Source organism: Esox lucius, chromosome 13 (assembly GCF_011004845.1).
Source record: "Esox lucius isolate fEsoLuc1 chromosome 13, fEsoLuc1.pri, whole genome shotgun sequence".
NCBI lineage: Eukaryota > Metazoa > Chordata > Actinopteri > Esociformes > Esocidae > Esox > Esox lucius.
Genome location: NC_047581.1, coordinates 24732549 through 24751804, shown reverse-complemented (window position 1 = coordinate 24751804; position 19256 = coordinate 24732549). Strand labels below are relative to the sequence as shown.

The 19256-nt window shown below is 40.9% G+C and overlaps 1 protein-coding gene and 1 long non-coding RNA gene across 3 annotated transcripts; both read left to right on the top strand.

Moving 5' to 3' along the window:
* The first annotated feature begins 382 nt into the window (after positions 1 to 382).
* LOC105029393 (nucleolysin TIA-1) lies at positions 383 to 10843 on the top strand. Of its 2 annotated transcripts, XM_010902723.5 has the most exons (12): positions 383 to 644; positions 1478 to 1574; positions 1701 to 1799; positions 4328 to 4382; positions 4601 to 4688; positions 4853 to 4928; positions 6613 to 6721; positions 6911 to 7006; positions 7239 to 7323; positions 7421 to 7562; positions 7657 to 7811; positions 9562 to 10843. In XM_010902723.5, exons 1-12 carry the CDS (start codon positions 607 to 609, stop codon positions 9698 to 9700), a joined length of 1179 nt encoding a protein of 392 aa, XP_010901025.1. In that variant the 5' UTR covers positions 383 to 606; the 3' UTR covers positions 9701 to 10843. The 2 variants fall into 2 exon arrangements, with proteins under 2 accessions (XP_010901025.1, XP_019907920.1); XM_020052361.3 differs by lacking the exon at positions 383 to 644 and having other exon boundaries at positions 1701 to 1794.
* A 4808-nt stretch (positions 10844 to 15651) lies between these two features.
* LOC109616487 lies at positions 15652 to 16998 on the top strand. The gene is made up of 3 exons (XR_002197620.2): positions 15652 to 15771; positions 16628 to 16737; positions 16930 to 16998. It is a non-coding gene; the product is annotated as an uncharacterized LOC109616487 (long non-coding RNA).
* Positions 16999 to 19256: the final 2258 nt, after the last annotated feature.

Genomic DNA, 19256 nt, shown 5'->3' with positions numbered 1-19256 from the left:
CGTATTTTGTGATTGCTTCAGGTGTATCGAGTTCAAATTTTTAAGCATGCAACTGTGAACTTGTGAATTTAATGATTATATATCCTCACAAGTGTTGAGAGAGAACATGAGAGAGAACCAAAGGACGAAAAGAGATCTGTATATGCGTTGTTAACTATATTTCTCCTACTGCTACGTAATTGCAGTTCGAACAATAAGGTTGCATGTTGTCTGTTATTTTTTGTTAATGAAAAGCTTGGCTACGTCACATGCAAGGTCATTATTGTAAAATGTTACTAGTAGATCTGTTTTTAAATATTACTATTATTCATGCCTTTACTGACGCCTGGTGCTGAAAAGTACACATTGTATGTGGGAGCATTCATTGCGCATGCGGCTGTGCACATCCGCTCTGATTTTCCGCCATCTTCCTCTTCGTAGTGTACCCATTGTTCATACAAGCTAATCACAGCTGGTTTGCATGGTCAACAATTGAGTTGATTGTTGCACCTTTTTAAATCTTCATTAACAGTATACAAAAGCCACATATTTAGAAATTAGAACGTGCGTGTAAATTCCTCTATATACAAGGACAACACTCTGTGTGCAACCTACGAAAGCAGCAGCATGATGATGATGATGGACGACGAGCAGCCCAAAACCCTGTAAGTAGCCAACGCGTGCTAGCCAGCTAAATATTTATTAAAATTGTGTTATTTTTAAGCGTTGTAAAACGTCAGAAACCTTATGGCTCAAACCAAAACATCCAGCTTATGGCTCGAACTTTCTAAGAACCCAGCTACCTAACTCATACTAGCTCGCGTTAGCTAGCTAGTTTACATTACTGTAGGTATCCACAAAGACATTAGTTGGTTAGGTAGCCTTTCTTGCTGGTAGTAGTCTATACATATCTTTGTAATTAGTTCGATTTTGGGTAACCGATGGAAATCAATTGGCAGTGACATAACTGTAGTAAGGGTTCACATATCCATGGCATTGTATTGCAGGAAGTCTAGTTAATTTACCGGCGTGTCAACGCAGCAAGAACTTGAAACCCAATTGTACAGTACATGATAGAGATTCTGACGTATACACAAATTTTGCTCAACGCATTTGTCGATTCGTATATTAGGTAATTATTGTATTTATTTTTATTGGAAAAATAAAATGGTAGAATAAGAGTTAAATAGATACTTTACAGCTTCAGAATTCACATTCCAAGTCGAGAGGCCTAAGCGTCATACATGCATGCCTTTCTCCGGGAGGATAGCCACGTCAACTAGTCTGACGGAACACGTTTTTTCCGCCGTTTTGTTGGACCGCTAAAAGTACCTTTCAAAGGGGATGCTTTAAACGCCCTTGTTATAACGTTAAATAACTGTAAATGCTTAGTCTTATCGATTTGTAACGTAAGTCGTTGTACAGCAGTGCCACCAAAGGCTGGTTAGAACACGTTGTTACTTCCTGCTCAAGAATTTGCTTTTCCATTCTTTTCCAGGTATGTTGGGAACCTGTCCAGGGATGTCACTGAGCCCCTCATCCTACAGGTTTTCACACAGATCGGCCCTTGCAAGAGCTGTAAAATGATTGTTGATGTGAGTACACCTGGGCCCAAGAGTTTGAGCTTTGTATAATATTAACACCACTTGGTGATGGTGACTGCCTGAACATCTGGCTGTTTTTGACTGACTAAACTTATTGTACTGCTTGTTGTGTTACAGACTGCAGGCAATGACCCATACTGCTTTGTGGAGTTCTATGAACACAGACATGCTGCTGCTTCACTGGCTGCAATGAATGGGCGTAAGATTATGGGTAAGGTAAGCTATCGTATCTACAGGGTGAGTTGGGATGGGTTTGTATTGGGTGCAGCGGTTTGACCAACCAGTAGGCCTAAACTATGCGTGAGCTAGACAGTCAGCAGAAATATTACAACGTGAAATGACAAACTCATTAATTGAATTGTAAAATCGCAATGGCCCTATCCAGCCGCTAAGTACATAGACTCACCGAGTCAATTGGATTAATAGTGTTGTGAAAGTAATTGCCCCCTGTCTGATTTTTGTTTTCGACTGTCACACTGAATTTGGTTAGGTCTTATTGTTTGTAGTAGTGTATAGAGGGCGTCTGAAATTACATCTGATTGGTGATTCTTTCAATTAGTTTCATGTTTGCAAGATATTCAAACATGCAATCACCAGGTGTAAAACTGTTATCCGAAGGAAAGGGATAATTAGGTTCAGCGGTTGGAGTCATGTTGTTAACTACCATGCCTGTTTTAGGACAGCCCGAAGTCTGCATGAGATTAATGTAGCTTGCACAACGGTTCCAGGAGTGGCCATCGTGCCAAAATCTCAAGAACAGGGTGTAAAATCATCCAGAAACAATCAATGATCTGCAGGCCCCACTCACCTCTTTTCAGATCAGTGTTCATGACTGCTGTTTGAAAGAGACTTGACAGAGCTTGGTATTCTGTTGTAACCTACATAAAAAATAATCATATCAGTTATGCGTTTCCTGTTAAAAACAAATAGCCTAGGCCACATTTCATCTTAATTGATTTGGCAAATTCTGCCTGAAGTCTTAACCTATTGGCAAAAATATTTTGTAAACCTTGACTTACGGACTTTTGTTTTCAAGCATTACGAAGAATATATAATATCCTTGGCACTTGTTTAATCTTAAGATCAGCAGGCAAAAGATCCTAAAATTGACTCTTCGGTTGTTTTGTTTTTTTAAGCATTAAGCCTGCTTGAATAGCCTCTTAGTTTGTAAACTTATTGTTAAATTTTTATTGTAAATGCACCAGATTGTAACTTATTCTGAAGTTGAGACAACCCAGCAATGAGTCACACATTTGTTTCCATTTATTGAAAGCACAGCTGTGGGTAGAGCTAAAAGCCTGTTGTGCAATTCACTGGCATAAACATAGGCAATATTAGAACTAGTCTAATGTTTCACTTGTCATGGTAACATTTACTACATGTGTAGCCTTTGCTTAAGCCAGGAGTGATATCTGGGAACGCACCAGGTTTGTATAATGTCCTATTTGACTAGTCAATCTTGTATTTTTCTTGCACACGCTCATTTACTACTTTAAAAAACAACAACTTTCTGAAATGGGCCACTTAGGCCAATAAGGTAAATCGATGGTTGATCACGAAAGCATGTTGACATTTCATGCTGCTTGTTGCTCTATGCCCTACAATCTATGTTGTTCTCTTGCATTAGGGATAACACCATGGCATACCATGGTCTTGTACATGCAGGCAATGGCAAATATGGGGTAGGGCATTTAAAGTGTTGCGGTGTGTGTGTGTGTGGTCGGTCGGTCATGGTATTCTGCAAGCAAATGTCAAGACATCAGTCTGTAAGCCGAAGTGCATGTAGGTCAGGCCGCTAGAAAATTGATCCACACCAGAAAGATTCAGTAACAATCTGATGCAAAATAGGTAGTGTCATGTTTTACCTGCTTTTCATGAGGTTTGTGTTTTGGTATAGGCCTGTGAATATGATGAATAGCATTCATTTACAATTCAGCTAATATTGCATTTTGGTTTAACTGAACTTTGTCAAAAATGCAAACATAAATGATAATCAGACGGGGCAAATACTTTTATATTTTATTGAACTGTAGGTATGACCTCACTATAGGCTTGACCACCTAAGTCTTGTTCAAATGCTGACCAGGCATGTCCGTTTATGATGTGCATGAGGATCTTACTGCTCTAAATCTAGAGTAGGATAGTAGCTTTGTATGTCTGTCTTTGTGACTGACTGATTATAGCCTGCAGTTGAAAATGTTAGTGACCTCTCGCTGTTCTTTTACGAAACCAATCCTTATACTTATGCCTTTGAAGCCAACTTTTCAAGGGAAATGGGCCCTGATCCTGAGCCATAGGCTACACTCTTAATGCGTGTGCTTAATCCCCCCCCCCACCACCAAACTAAAACAATTGCTGTACCTTTTCCAGACCCATAACTTCACAAATATAGGTCCTAACCTCAGCAGAAATATATTCAGTGCAAATTATTTTATCCTCAACAGGTAATGAAGGACCGTTTCAGGAGTAATACAAGTTGATAATGTCACTGGTTTGTAAGTCCTTTGTTACTTGGACCTTTTACTCAGTAGTTTGTTCCAGTTGTTTATGGAGTGCTCAGGTATTCCCTGTTCTTTTTCTCTGCTCATCACTGCATCCAGAGATTCACACTGTGTTTGGTCAGATGGCTCATTTCTTTCACACCCTAAAGTACCACAAACTGAGGTTGTAAATTAGGCCACTATATCTAAATGATGTACACATACCCCACCTGGCCTGTTTTCTCTCTTCCCATCTGTCTTTAGGAGGTTAAAGTCAACTGGGCCACAACACCAAGCAGTCAGAAAAAAGACACAAGCAGTAAGTGTTACGGTTATGACAGTCATGGAATGTTACTGTAATTTTGCCTGAACTAGTAAGTGCCTAATTGTCTGTTATGTGGAAAACATTAGTACAGTTTCCTTTGAGAACACGGTCTTCCACGCCATACATACAGATACAATTATCTATAAAACTTCACAATGTGTCGCATCCAGCAGTGAGTTACAGATGTTTTGTTTTTTGCTGTCTTCCAACAGATCATTTTCATGTCTTTGTTGGAGACCTTAGTCCTGAAATCACCACAGAAGATGTCAAAGCTGCCTTCGGTCCATTTGGGAGGATATCGTAAGTAGCTAAACATTAATGGTTATGTGCTCTCTTAACATTAGTCATTCTTGAGTCAGTAAAACATTTAATAGGTTAATATGTCCTAAAGAGTAATTTGCCTATGTCAGTTTATTTAAAAATGACACCTTGCTGGTATTGAGTAAATGGTATGTTTTCTTCAGTGATGCTCGTGTGGTCAAAGATATGGCAACAGGGAAGTCTAAAGGCTATGGCTTTGTCTCTTTCTTCAACAAATGGGTAAGTGTTGTTTGATGGAATAACTAAGAGAGGGATTAAGTCATAACCAAATTTGCTCCTGCTTACAGTGGGTATCCAAAGTCACCACCCTGTTTCAGAATGTTCACATTTTGTTGCCTTATAGCCTAAAATTAAAACACATAACCAGCTTTATTTACACATCGTAATGAACAATATCGGGGGGGGGGGGGCTGTGCTCTGCTCTATGGATATGTGAACACCCTCCTTATTTAATACTTGATGAATTTCAGCCATTAGTTATGGACAGCTGTGATTTACTGTTGGCATGGTGTTCTTTCGGTGGAAAGATGTATTGGGTTTTTGCCAGACAAAGCTCCGACTAGATTTGATGTTGCCATTTTTTAGGGCTGTTTTCTTTTCTTGCCACCCTCCCATAGAGGCCCGATTTGTGGAGCGCTTCAAAGTTTCCATTGGCTTCTTGGTACTTTCAAAATATAGTGACTCTGATCACTCCTCCTTGCCTGGTCATGCAGTTTGGACGGAGGGGTAGTGGTCTACAATTTCCACTTATAAATGGTCTTAACTGTGGTCCAAGGAATAGAAAAAGTATTCAAAATATTTTTATATTAATCCCCACAACTTCCTTTTATCTTTTGAAATTACCTTTCCACCCATGATGGATTCTTTGCTTTGAATTGCAATACTAAGAGTCCTCTGTATAACAGCTTTTATTTTGAACAAATCTAAGTCACCACAATTTTTACTCTGTAAATAAAGGGTAAATGAAGTCTTATGTTTTCGTTTCATGCTGTAAGGCAACAGAAAGTGTCACCACCCCCTTTGAAATTATTCATTCTACACCAGGGGTGTCAAACCGGTTCCACGGAGGGCAGAGTGTCTGCAGGTTTTCACTCACCTTGTACTTAACTTAATTAGGTCACTAATTGGTTAGTGTCGACCCTCACCTGGTTGTTTAGGTCTGAACTGGGAACCAATTTAAAGGGAAAGACCTGCAGACACTGCCCTCTGTGGAACCGGTTTGACACCCCTATTCTACACCCACTATATGTACTCATTATAGGATGAGGCAATAGAACGATTTCCTGCTATGAGAATAGTTTGGAAGTTGCTAGGTAGTGAATCCTGCCTTGTAGTTGAAGAAAAGGGCATTCTCAATTAATTGTTATGGTACAAAGCAGCCTTGTATAACCATCAATCTAGTGGCATTTTATTAAGCAAACTCTGAATTCAAATTTTTCTAATCTTGATTAAGCATCCAGTTATATTTGTCTATTTAAAATGTGGGGTTCTGCAGATGTAACGGAGAATTGGACGAATCTTCGATTTTGTCGGCTCTCTTGGCCTTCCTGCCCCTATCAGAGGGCAGCTCCCGCTCAACCCAGTCAAAGCTTTTTTCCATACTTGTACCAAGACTGTGTGGAACCAAGCGTGTCCTTGGACACCGTCTCTGCCCATATTCCAGAACCTTACAGAGAGTGTCTTAAGAACTTCAAAACTGTTGCGTTCTTGAAAGAATGGGTGCAGTCTATTCTAGTTTTTACTTCAGTCTAGCACTCCTAACATATTGCAACAGAATCGTATGCTGTGCCAAATATTATTTTAATGATAATGTCTGCATATTGAATTTATTAAATTGAGAACATGGTTATTTGAGTCTGTGGGTGGGTCATGTGGACATTTAGTTGTCTTTTCCTCCTCACAGGATGCAGAGAACGCCATTCAGCAAATGGGTGGCCAGTGGCTTGGTGGCCGACAGATCAGGACCAACTGGGCCACAAGAAAGCCCCCAGCCCCTAAAACCACTTATGAAAGTGAGTCCATGCAAGAGTGATTGGTTACCAGTGACCTGCCGTTCAGCAGATTTTCTTCACCATTTTAATCTTCACCCATTCTTTATCACTGGCGAGAGCAATGTTCATACACTTGTGTTCAGTTTAGCTCCTAAGATCCTGTTATTTCTGTGGTGTATATTTATCCATCCCCATTCCTGTTTCAAATAGCAAATACCAAACACCTGTCCTTTGATGAGGTTGTGAACCAGTCTAGTCCCAATAACTGCACTGTGTACTGTGGAGGAGTCAGCACAGGTCTAACAGGTCAGTAGTTGTCTTATTGTATTGGGAGGGGGAAATGATGACTTAAACTGATTTTACCAGTTAAGTTGACAGAGGAGACATTCCCATTTACTGCAAAGACTCTGGCGCAACCCTTTTGGATACTGTCTACAGGTGCTCTAAACACCAAGCCACCTGCTGCACCTGTTGTTGAAGTGGTGGCTTTCTAGTTCAGGTTTCCTGGGTGTATGTGACATGTCTTCCTTTTGTCTAGAACAACTGATGCGGCAGACCTTCTCTCCCTTTGGGCAAATCATGGAAATACGGGTTTTCCCAGACAAAGGATACTCTTTTGTGAGGTATGTCACAAGATAAAATGTTATACCTGACAAACACTTGGTATCGTTGGAATCTGTTTCCCCTACCCCTGTCATTTGACTTGTGTCCTGTGTTCAGGTTCAACTCTCATGAGGGTGCTGCCCATGCCATTGTGTCTGTGAATGGGACTTCAATAGAGGGCCATATGGTGAAGTGTTACTGGGGTAAAGAGACCCCTGACATGATGAGCCCTATGCAGCAGGTTCAGCAAGTGTCCCAGGTATGGAACCACATCCAGAGGCTTCTCTTCATTGACATCATAAGGCATGCGCGCACACTCTTGAATGCTCACTCTGGTCCTTTCTCCTTGACAGCAAAACAAAGTGGGCTTTGCCGCCCAGCCCTATGGCCAATATGCCCAGTGGTATGGCAGTGCCCAGCAGCTTGGCCAGTACGTCCCTAATGGGTGGCAGGTACCCACCTATGGGGTTTACGGCCAGGCCCAGGCCTGGAACCAGCAGGGGTTTAAGTAAGTACATAAGGACATCTGCAGGGCTCTCCTCTCCTCCAGCAACCAGGGCTTGCATCTATGTGTCTGTGTACTTGGCTGGGCTTCCTGAGGAACTCTTGACTCCAGCCCAGCTGCCTGCAGCTCTGGCCTGGGGAAGGATGGGGCCATAGATGTCCTCCAACCTCCACCACCATATCCAGTTTCGAAGGACCAAACTACATACAAATCAGGATTTTTTTTAGATGAGATAACAACAGCAATTTCATCAATTGTTCCTTTATTTTTCTAAAGAGCACCAATGACGGTTCGTTTTGGCTTTTCAAAATGGCTGTGATTCTGCGTATAATTTGAACTTGTCCACTTGATAAACTACATAGTCCTAGACAACCATGAGACTGGGATGGTTGAATACAGAAAAGGGGACTTGCTGCCCTGTCCTTAGAAGTGTCTTCCAGCGCTTAGGGATACTTTATTGTGCATGTCACGTCCACAAACATTGAGTTCCATGTCATTGCTCTTGTTACTTCATGCACGCCTTCTTTTTGCTCACTGAATATATTTTCCTTAAATTGAATATCCTTTTTCTCCTGATGAAAGGGCATTGCTACTTGAAATGGGATGTTGTATGAATGTTAGTAGATTATAGCTACATTTAAATCATTATACATTTTCTTGTCTCAACTGGATAAAATGGGGTTTGGCAGCGGCATTAGATAATAATCCGGTTTCAACTGCTTTTATAGCAGAATACATATTCTGTACCAAAGCTGTAATATGTTCTTTCAAATGTAGTGAACTAAAGAATGCAGTAACTTGGGAAAGTGTTTTTCAAATGTGAAATTGTTTTGGAAGTAGTGTATACAGATTACAAATTTGACTAGTGTATTTGCATTTAAATGTACAATATGTATATAGGACAAAACAGGTTAGCCAATTCTGATTTATATAATAGTTTTTTTGACAAGTCTCATCCAATCTTCTCATGTCTTGATTGGTCAAAAGAACAGTCATAATTATACTGCTTGGTCAAAACCGACTTTAAACATAAAGTCCTGTTGATTTATCTTTGTGATACATCAAATTACCTTTTCTATGAAAGTCAATAAAAATCTAGGTCTATTTTTGAAATATAGTTGAAGTCCTAAAATGTCAGCCTGTTTTTTTTTTTTTTTTTTTTCTTCCTAAGGTTGTAACATACTCCGGTGTTATGTCCCTTTCTGTGTGTCTGTTAACAATAGGCCATATGCTGATTATGGTTTTTAATTTGCAATGGTACTGGTTTCAGGAAAGTGTAATTTAAATGTAAATGCAGCCACCCTCCACCACACTTCGCACCATCGATCAGTTTCAGAAGCTCTGGCTGACGTCAAGGAGTCATAGATGTAATTTTTTTTTTATATAAAGCTAGTACACAGGATCATTGTTTACCATTCACTCTAGGCTTTGTCTGCATGCCCATTCCCACAAATCATCCACTCAATCTGTTGCTGTTCAATGTCAGATCCGTTGTCTTTCCCTACCTAATTTTGTGCTTATCCTTTGACACCCTGACCCCCTTTATCTTTCACAATCTGCTCAGCTGGCTGTTGTTCCCTCTTTGGTTTGTCCCTCAAATGGAATCCTATTCCCTTTATCACTTACCAGAGCCGCTTGACAAACGTAGTGCACTTAAAGGGGGAAAAGGATGCCATTTGACACACAACCTGTCTAGCCGCTGTCTCCTCCTTTTCTAACCTGCTGGTGTTTTGTCTCTTTCCCCTGTTTGCAGTCAATTACCGGCCAGTGCTGGGTGGACAGGCGTGAGTGCCCTCAGTAACGGTGGGGTTATGGAAGCTACACAGGGATTGAATGGGAGTATGCTAGCAAACCAGGCTGGTATGGGAGCCACAGGATACCCCACACACTGATGGGGAGGGGGGGGGTAGTCAACTCTACTGGAGCACCACAGGGATCTATGTTTAATCCCCTCCATTGTGGCAGAGTAAGGCTTGTTGTTACATGGCATTTGAAGGGGTAGTTCACCTCTACTAGAGACCATGAAGCTGATTTCATGCAAGGCTAAGGGGAACAATGGAAGACTGGAAGAAACTACGGCAGTATAGTGCTGCCCTTAGAGTAGACTGAACTTCTTGGGCAAGGTGGTACCATTTTAAATTAACTGTAAAATAATGTAACTGTTAAGGAGACACTTGGATTTGCACCTTGGTTGGTTTAGCGTCTCAAGCTGCTACCATATTCATAATGACTTGAACAGTCAACATGAATTGGTTGTGTTTTGGATGCAATGAATCATGTAAAAAGTTTTTTTTTTCTGGACATTTGTCTTTATTCTGTCTTGGGTAATGAATATCTGTTGTTTTCAATAAAAACTATTGCAGGGATCGATGCCACTGCTTTTCATTCTGTATGCACAGTATTCTTGTGTATTTTTACAAATTTGATTTTGAAGGTGTTTTTTGCATTCCACTTTTCAACATTATTTTGGATGGCCTCTAATTTTGTTTTGTGTAAATAACCATACTATTGATTTCAAACTGTGTAAAGGTAAATGCTAATGTTCACTATGGGAGCTTGCTTGCTTTCTATGTTGTTTTTTTTTGATAACTGAAGAAAATAAACATTGTAAGTAGCAACACTATCAAATACATATCTATGGGAATCGGCACACTGATACTTGTACTTCCGGGTAGGGAAAAGACAGCATTGCTATGCAGTGCATAAAAATGTTGAATAGTTATTCTGTGCATAAATTGAGTTTTTTGCCATTTTCTATGAAGTGAGATCAGTATTTTTTATTGGAAAAAATTTGAATTGATCAGAAATGTGCACTGTTGCCTCTTGGACACAAAGATGGACTTGACACATTGTGTTGCCTTACAGAGTTGGTTGCTTTAAACAGACAAAGATTTTCTGATTAGGCAGTGCCTATGGACATTTTTTTGACTATGGTTTTAAAGTGTTAACCTCTGGGGTTTGATAATGTTTCTGCTACTATAGTAACCAATGTGTACTTGCTTTGTCAAATAAAATGCTGATGTGCATAAACCCTTTCATGTGTCGTGTGTAGTTTAGTGGAGATTGGAAATCTAACCGTACATTAAGCAGTAAACAGTGTTATAGAGAAAAAAACTACTTGAAATATTTATAGTCTTGGTGACAGTAAAACAATTGGTTGTCAAAGACTAAAGGAACTGAGAACTAAATTATTTTAAAGGGGGGATTCAGGTTTTCTCAGTTTGCTTGATTCTCTTTTGAAATTATTTTTACTTCCATAAAATGCCCTTGAACTGACTCTTAAGGTGCTGTATGTTTTCTCTGTTAAGACTGGTATGGGGAGGTGTTTTCAAAAGAGGGTCCATACATACAATATTTATTTGCACACAACCCACCTTGTTTCTGAATTGGGCAATCAGTACAGCATCATTGCTGCTCTTGTCTGCTTAGTGCCTGTGAAAAGGCATTACCTAATGGGTTCCCTCTGCTGGTAAGCTGCTAAGGAAATACTCAACCTTAAGCGTCAAGGAGAATTCAAAAAATCTAAGGGACCATGTCTTGTAAAAACAGCAGGGTTGGTATAAAACATTTCATTAGCCTTGCATTTCACTTAGAGCATGAATGATTAATATTATTTAGTGTATGCCACCACCATGAAAAACTTGCTAATAAGCATATTAGACTGACTGCTAACAGGTCATCAAATTATGGGGGATTGTTTGAGTTGCTTCCTGTACTGTCTGGTCATGTGAGAAACAAAAAAATATTACAGGAGAGTCACAAATCTACAAATCACAATACATCATACGTCAATATTGTTTGTAGATCAGTAACATTTACACATACATTACGGTTATGATACTCTCAAACACTGGATCTGACTAGGGATGGGCATTCCGAATCACTAAAATTAACGGAATCATTTAGTTCAGGTCTTTGAAAAGATTCGGATCATTTGAATCGCTGAATCATTTAATTAATATTTTTGTCTAAGCTCTTATTCCATTTCACGGTGGGACCTTGTTGTTTACTATAATAGCAGTAAACACCCCCGCCCCCCAATATATTTTCACAGTGAATTTCTTTTTTTCGTCACATGTTCCATCGCATCTTAAACCTCTTACAAATTGTATAGAAATAGCATTAAATCGTGTTCATTTCGCAGGATGTTCGGTAGAGTCTGATGCTTTGAAAGTAACTCGCTCATTTGGAGCGCCCTCTCTTCTGTAAACGGTAGCTAACGTCTCCCTACCATTGGCCACCCCCATTATCGGCCGTTTCTGGTCATTATCGGCCGTTTCTAGATGACTTCGTACGAGGTTTTTTGGAAGAGGTATTGACGATCAAACTCGGAATATCAAACATAATTGGACGACACAGTCAATCAATCACCCATGTGTGCTGTTAACTTCGGTGTGCAGTTTAATATTGCTCTTGATTTAGAAAATCATGGATGGGGGGGCAAAGCCTCGTTCTATCAAAATAAGGTTATTTTTTTATCACAGTTGGCTAAAAGTATACCTGTCTCATGGTTTGTGTTAGACACTGATCTAATATGACTTAAATTATATCTAAATACAGAAATTAAAGTCTACTCTGTCTTCATCCATCCAACACCAATAAAAGTAACAAAAATAGCTGTACTACGTAGCCAAAATACTTTTGTCAACTATAGTTTACAAACCTGATTCCAAAAAAGTTGGGACACTGTACAAATTGTGAGTAAAAAAGGAATGGAATAATTTACAAATCTCATAAACGTATATTTAATTCACAATAGAATATAGATAACATATTGAATGTTGAAAGTGAGACATTTTGTAATGTCATGCCAAATATTGGCTCATTTTGGATTTCATGAGAGTTACACATTCCAAAAAAGTTGGGACAGGTAGCAATAAGAGGCCGGAAAAGTTAAATGTACAGATAAGGAACAGCTGGAGGACCAATTTGCAACTTATTTTGTCAATTGGCAACATATTGGGTATAAAAAGAGCCTCTCAGAGTGGCAGTGTCTCTCAGAAGTCAAGATGGGCAGAGGATTACCAATTCCCCCAATGCTGCGGCGAAAAATAGTGGAGCAATATCAGAAAGGAGTGTCTCAGAGAGAATCTGGAACAATCTCTGTGTAAGGGTCAAGGCCGGAAAACCATATTGGATGCCCGTGATCTTCGGGCCCTCAGATGGCACTGCATCACATATAGGAATGATACTGTAATGGAAATCACAACATGGGCTCAGGAATACTTCCAGAAAACATTGTCGGTGAACACAATCCACCGTGCCATTCGCCGTTGCCGGCTAAAACTCTATAGGTCTAAAAAGAAGCCGTATCTAAACAGGATCCAGAAGCGCAGGCGTTTTCTCTGGGCCAAGGATCATTTAAAATGGACTGTTGCAAAGTGGAAAAGTGTTCTGTGGTCAGACAAATCAAAATTTGAAGTTCATTTTGGAAAACTGGGACCATGTCATCCGGACTAAAGAGGACAAGGACAACCCAAGTTGTTATCAGCACTCAGTTCAGAAGCCTGCATCTCTGATGGTATGGGGTTGCATGAGTGCGTTTGGCATTGGCAGCCTACACATCTGGAAAGGCACCATCAATGCTGGCAGTTATATCCAAGTTCTAGAACAACATATGCTCCCATCCAGACGTTGTCTCTTTCAGGGAAGACCTTGCATTTTCCAACATGACAATGCCAGACCACATACTGCATCAATTACAATGTCATGGCTGCATAGAAGGATCCCGGTACTGAAATGGCCAGCCTGCAATCCAGATCTTTCACCCATAGAAAACATTTGGCGCATCATAAAGAGGAAAGTGCGACAAAGAAGACCTAAGACAGTTGAGCAACTAGAAGCCTGTATTAGACAAGAATGGGACAACATTCCTATTCATAAACTTGAGCAACTTGTCTCCTCAGTCCCCAGACGTTTGCAGTCTGTTATAAATTCTAATTTATTTTTACTTGTATTACAAATGACAGATCTTAGTCTAAGATCTGAAGTGTCTACTAGAAAGTTATAGCTAGCTTTCTTGCCTTCCGGTAAAGAAAATCACTGATATTACATGGCACCTGGTCTGTCACGCAATTCGTATTTCACAACCTGCACTTTGCAATAGTTCTTGTGGCACTACTGAGTTTGGCAGGCAATAATATGGTCTTTATCTTAATTTGACTCTATAGTTGCAATAGGAGCACAATGTAAATATAATTTATAAAATTAAATAAACATTTCAGAGCAATGATGGCTGAATTATTATCCTTACACTTTAGAATACACGTCGAATAAAAAAATGGGAGATAAAAACCTAATCAGTTATATATATGACTAAGAATAAAACATTTTCTAATTCAATCTTTGCTTCAGTCAAGTTATTATCTAGTATGTGGAACTATTGGCATTTTATCCTATATGTAAATATCTGATTGATTGATATGCCTAATATGATTGCCTACCCAGCCCTGGACACTGCCCCTGTACCTGTCACTGTTTTTATACTGGTTCCATTCTCCTCCTGCTCTTCTTTCTCTTACTGCTCTCCTTCCTCCTGCTCCTCCTCCTTCTCTCCCTCCTCATCAATATGACTGCAGGGGTCATCCTCAACCTGTCCCTCTCCATTACTGACCTTAACAGCTAATATACATACAGAGATACAGAGATTCCTTGCTTATAGAAGGATGTTGTCTGTGTGTGGTGACACACTGCAAACTGCTGTTTATAATATATAATATATCTCTAAATATGTAAGGGCTACATGGCTATAACATGATAACAGCAAATGTTTATTACATGGCTACATACCAAATAAATCAATAATTTGACACACAGTATTGATTTAAAAAGGAGTTTATTGTTTTAAAAAACGATTGTATTGCTTCCGCTAATAGTTCTGAAAATAGTTCTGTCTCTACGGTCAGAATCCTGCGTGTCCATGGCAACGCTCTTCTTTGAGCGGACTGTTATCAAGCAATAGCAGACCTCATTCATGGCACGAAACTAATACAATCGTTTTTATAGCAAACCGCCTCGCTCTACATTATCCATTATATAATATATATGCCTATATTTAAATGCAAATATAAATAATTTCAGTGTATAATAAACACATCAGTAATCGTGCACCTGTCCTGTCCACGCTGCTGGGTCCTCCTTCCTCATCTGTAACGTTACCTCCTGCCACAGCACCCTTTTCACGGAAAAGGTCTGTTAATTTGGCGCATTTAGCTGCCTCTTGTGCCAAAACAATTTTCTTTTTCATTCTTATTTTTTCGGCCCCACCCATTTCTTTCTCTTCTTTCCTTCATTCCACAATTTTTTAACGACCGTGTCTGTTGCATTCATACAAATCCAAACCTGACTGAAAGTAAACTCTTTTTTCGGCGCCTTAAGTTTGAGCCAATCGGATGTCAGGAAAAACGAGGATTAGTCCAATTTAGGAGGGGCCGCTTGTATCGGCCCTCAAGATTGAAAGTATTGGTTTGGCCCGGTCTGAAACCCACAAACACAGACATAGCGTTCCGCTGCAGCTGAACGGTCGTCCAGGCCGGCCGCGTATGAAAGAAAAAAATAAATAAAAACGTACTGACCACCGGCCGGTTCGGCCTGAAATGGACCGGCCGTTCGGGATTTTTCCCGGTATTCCCGATGGCCAATCCGCCCCTGATACTTACATCAGCACTACAGGCCAACTGTCCACAGTTAGAGAATCTACAGCTCAAGGCTAGTTTGTTTTTCTTAGAGCATTAGTTTGCACTTGGAGCTTAGAAAAGTAACATGTCTCCACAGTGGCTAGCAGTTACTGGCTAGCTTCCACTACAGATTGTACACAGCTGGGCCACCAACACAGGGAGGGAGACACACTGACAAGAGGACAGGAAGGGATGAAGAATGTGTAGATGCATAAAGCAGCAGCCTGCCTCATCCCCTGTGACAGGTTTACTCATGACTAGCACAAGGACACTGGCAATCTCATGAGGTAGGATGGGCGTACACACACACACACACACACACAGATGTTTTTGGAGTACTGCTATAGTATCTGGATAATGCGTTTGAAATGCTTGGTGGTGTATGTGATGTTTAATTTATTTCAGTGGAAGAGGAAATTTCTCATTGTAACCAGCACTCTACTTCGGGTTATTAATATACCTACCAGAATGTTGAAACAGTACAGGAGCTATATAATTCCTGTTTATTGATCATAGTTTACCTATGCTGCTCATTTTTTGACTAATAAGCATGCACTGATAAAAGAACAAATGTACAAGTACCATTGATTGATTGAAAACTTAACTGAGCATGATACTCTGAGAGAAGTGAAGGAAGCAAAGGACATTCTGTTGCATAACAATGGCAAAGCAACCTAATGGCTCCAACAGCTGACAAATCTGCCTTTTGACACTAACTGTTGAACTGTTGGCCAATATAAATTAAAATAAAAAAAGTTGTTTGGTTAATTTTCTGTGCAGACTTTGATTTGATTGACGAAGTGTTATGGCTCCACATCCTTTGCTGTATTGAAGTTTGAAAGCCATAACAAAAAGTTAAATGGATAAATGTAAATATTTGAAGAGTGAAACTCTGTAAGTCTTGATTGCTTCACTATCAGCAGTAGTTTGGGGACATTTAGTTTAAACAATAAGTGTATATTGTAATTTCTAGATAGGTAACATGATAATTTCATATGTAGTACAGCAGTCTTTTGGAAGGTTTTGCGGGAGACATGTGGTCCCTAGTCAGGAGCTCTAACTACCTTACCACAGAACATTTGATCAAATAAGGGCATTGGTCCTTTGTGCCCAGTGAATTTCAGTTGCCGTTTTGTTTTACAGCACGATGGAGACAAGTGGCAGAACCTGTACAGAGAGGGCATCTATAATGAGATCCAAACAGAGTACCTGTCTACCTCCTTCGCAGGGATGTCCTTCGCTCAGGACAGCAAGTCAGTTTGTCAGCCAGCAAGCTCATGTGGAGACATGGCTCCAAAAAGACATGAGTGTTCACATGCTGGAGCTTTTACACAAACCAACATGATATCTCACTGTCTCTGTATGCCTATCTATCGCTGTCTCACTGTCTCTGTTTCATTCTTTCTTTGTGTCTCTGTCTCTGCATGTGTTTGTGTATGTGTCAGGCTGTGCTTCCTGAAGCTTGGACTGTTGTTGATTGGGATTGAGTACCAGAGTAGTGACCAGGAGTTAAGGTAGGCTACAGCAGCAGTATAATGGTAGGTAGTGGTAGTTAGTGGTAGGTAGTAGTAGTGACTTGTGGTTGTAGCAACAGCGGTGTAGACATTTGTTTTAAGGTAGATTAAATTCTACATATTTCATTCTAAATACCAGGCTTTTGTGGGTGGGCTACTGCAAGCCTGTTCACTGTGTTTTGTTGTTTGTCAGTGGGTGGGTGAATCCTCCAAGTCACATCAAAATAAAGCAGTGGATTCTTGGTTTCCTCATAGCGAGGAATGCCAGCAAAGCAAGAAGGTACACTATCACTGGTTCCAACGGTACTGTGTGACTTTAACATTGTCTCGTTGGCTAGTACCTTGACTTAAAGTACTTATGAAGATCACGTGTGTGTGTGTCAGGGTCAGTATGTACTGGTCTGTGTGTCACAGTGACATCAAGGATTTGTCCAAGATAAAACCCTGTAGGTGCACAGAGCAGAAAGAAGGTAAGGCAACAAAACTATGACCATGACAAGTCTATTACACTCCAAGGCCTTTTAGTACTAAGCTCTGTCTTAATAGAAGCGACGCAAAACTTGACATGTGCAGATAAGGTGCAGTCCCTTTCTCCTCCACTAGGTGGAGTTATCATCCTTCATATTTCTCCTTCAGGCACAAATACAAAAAATAAATGGTTCGTTTGTGACCGGTTTGGTTCCTAGTGAATACCCCAGGCTTTTCCTTGGGACAGTTGAGTTGGGCTCGTTTTAATAGAAAGCACAAAACACTGTTTTGTAGGCTTCATTAAATCTTTTTTACTCATTGTAGAGAAACTCAGAATAGCAGTGTCTATGAGCCTGTCTGTCACCTAGGAGATTCTCTCACCTGTTTTTTGCATATGTGGGTCATCTGTGTGTGTCTCCCATTAGTGTCATGTCAACCCTCCACCATGAGTCTAGGCTTCAGACGTCCATCGCTGGGAGTTCTGCCCTTCAGGTGACAAATCACAGCTTTCCTCACAGGAATTGGTTTGTTATGAACATACTGAAACAAATACTTAATTTACCATTCAGCATGATATATCTAACAGTTCCCACATGCACGCATGCACACACGCGCGCGCACACACACACACACACTTACTGTCATTAGTAGAGGCTGCCTGGTGCAGGCAGGAGGACAGGCTAGGTCCTGGACAGCTGAGCACTGTGGAATACCAGGCTGGGATTGACAGTCTGATTAATGGTCCGGCTCGGCCCATTCTGGGCATTAATATTGGGAGAGGCTGTCAGAGAGGAGAGCACTGTCAGGAGATGAGTTAGTGAGCAGATAACAGCTGAAATAAATCATAGTGCCCAGCACTCTCTTTCTCACCATCTCTCCTTCCTCTCTATGTCCCTCACTTTCTTTTTCTTACTGTTTGTCATTCCTCTCTCCTCCTCATCCCTCTCTACATTCTCTCCTTTGTGTCTCTGTGATTCCGCTACCCGGATGTGTGTGTTGTAAGCAGGGAACCTGTGTGTGTCCTCTCTGCTGTAGCCTAGAGGGAAAGGCTGTCCGGGAGAGGGAGTGCGTGTGGGAGCAGCAGCAGGTGGGTCAGACGGAAGGAGGTGAGGCTGGACTCTACAGGTCTCTTCCACTGGTGCCCTCCTGTCTCCCTTCAGGCCGTCTCACTGGTAAGACTGACTGGCTGGTTGACTGGGACACGGACATTGGCCAGGTCACTCTGGTACTGAGTAGCCACTACATACCAGTTATGATTATCAGTAGCCACCAACTCCCAGGCCCGTCCAGCCTAGCCAATCAAACACTGGGCCAAAACAAGTAACAATAAACGATGGGTGAAACACTGGACATCAACGTGTGCATGTGTTTGTTGCTTTCCATTTCCATGCAAAGCGGCATTGGCTCTTTTTGCTGACCCGTGTGTGTGTGTCCTCCTCAGACCAGAGTGCCAGTGCAGTGGTGCACGTGGTGGTGTGTGTGTTTGGGGACAGCCCGCTTGGACTTGGGGACTTCATGATGCATTTGCGGGCCAGCAGTCCGACCACCACAGAGCTGAGGACAGTGGTCTTCCTGGGATACCTATTCTACTTCAGCAAAGAGTGGCCCAACATACAATATTTCCCCAACATCTACTTCCTGTCTGTGAGCTGGGTCTCCTACCCTGTTAGGACGCTCTTTTCCAGTATCAAGGGATGGGCTCAATTCAGCTGTCAATTCTGGAAATTCTCTTTTAATTAATGGATCTGAAAACTATAATTGAGCCCAACCTTGTCTCGGAGGCCTTACAA

What these genes read in the sequence shown, in the direction of transcription:
- LOC105029393 (XM_010902723.5), top strand. Translation starts at nt 607, where the DNA reads ATGATGATGATGATGGACGACGAGCAGCCCAAAACCCT. An exon ending in GGCGTAAGATTATGGGTAAG is followed by an intron (nt 1,800 to 4,327) that starts GTAAGCTATCGT and finishes ATCTGTCTTTAG; the next exon opens with GAGGTTAAAGTCAACTGGGC. An exon ending in CCCTAAAACCACTTATGAAA is followed by an intron (nt 6,722 to 6,910) that starts GTGAGTCCATGC and finishes TGTTTCAAATAG; the next exon opens with CAAATACCAAACACCTGTCC.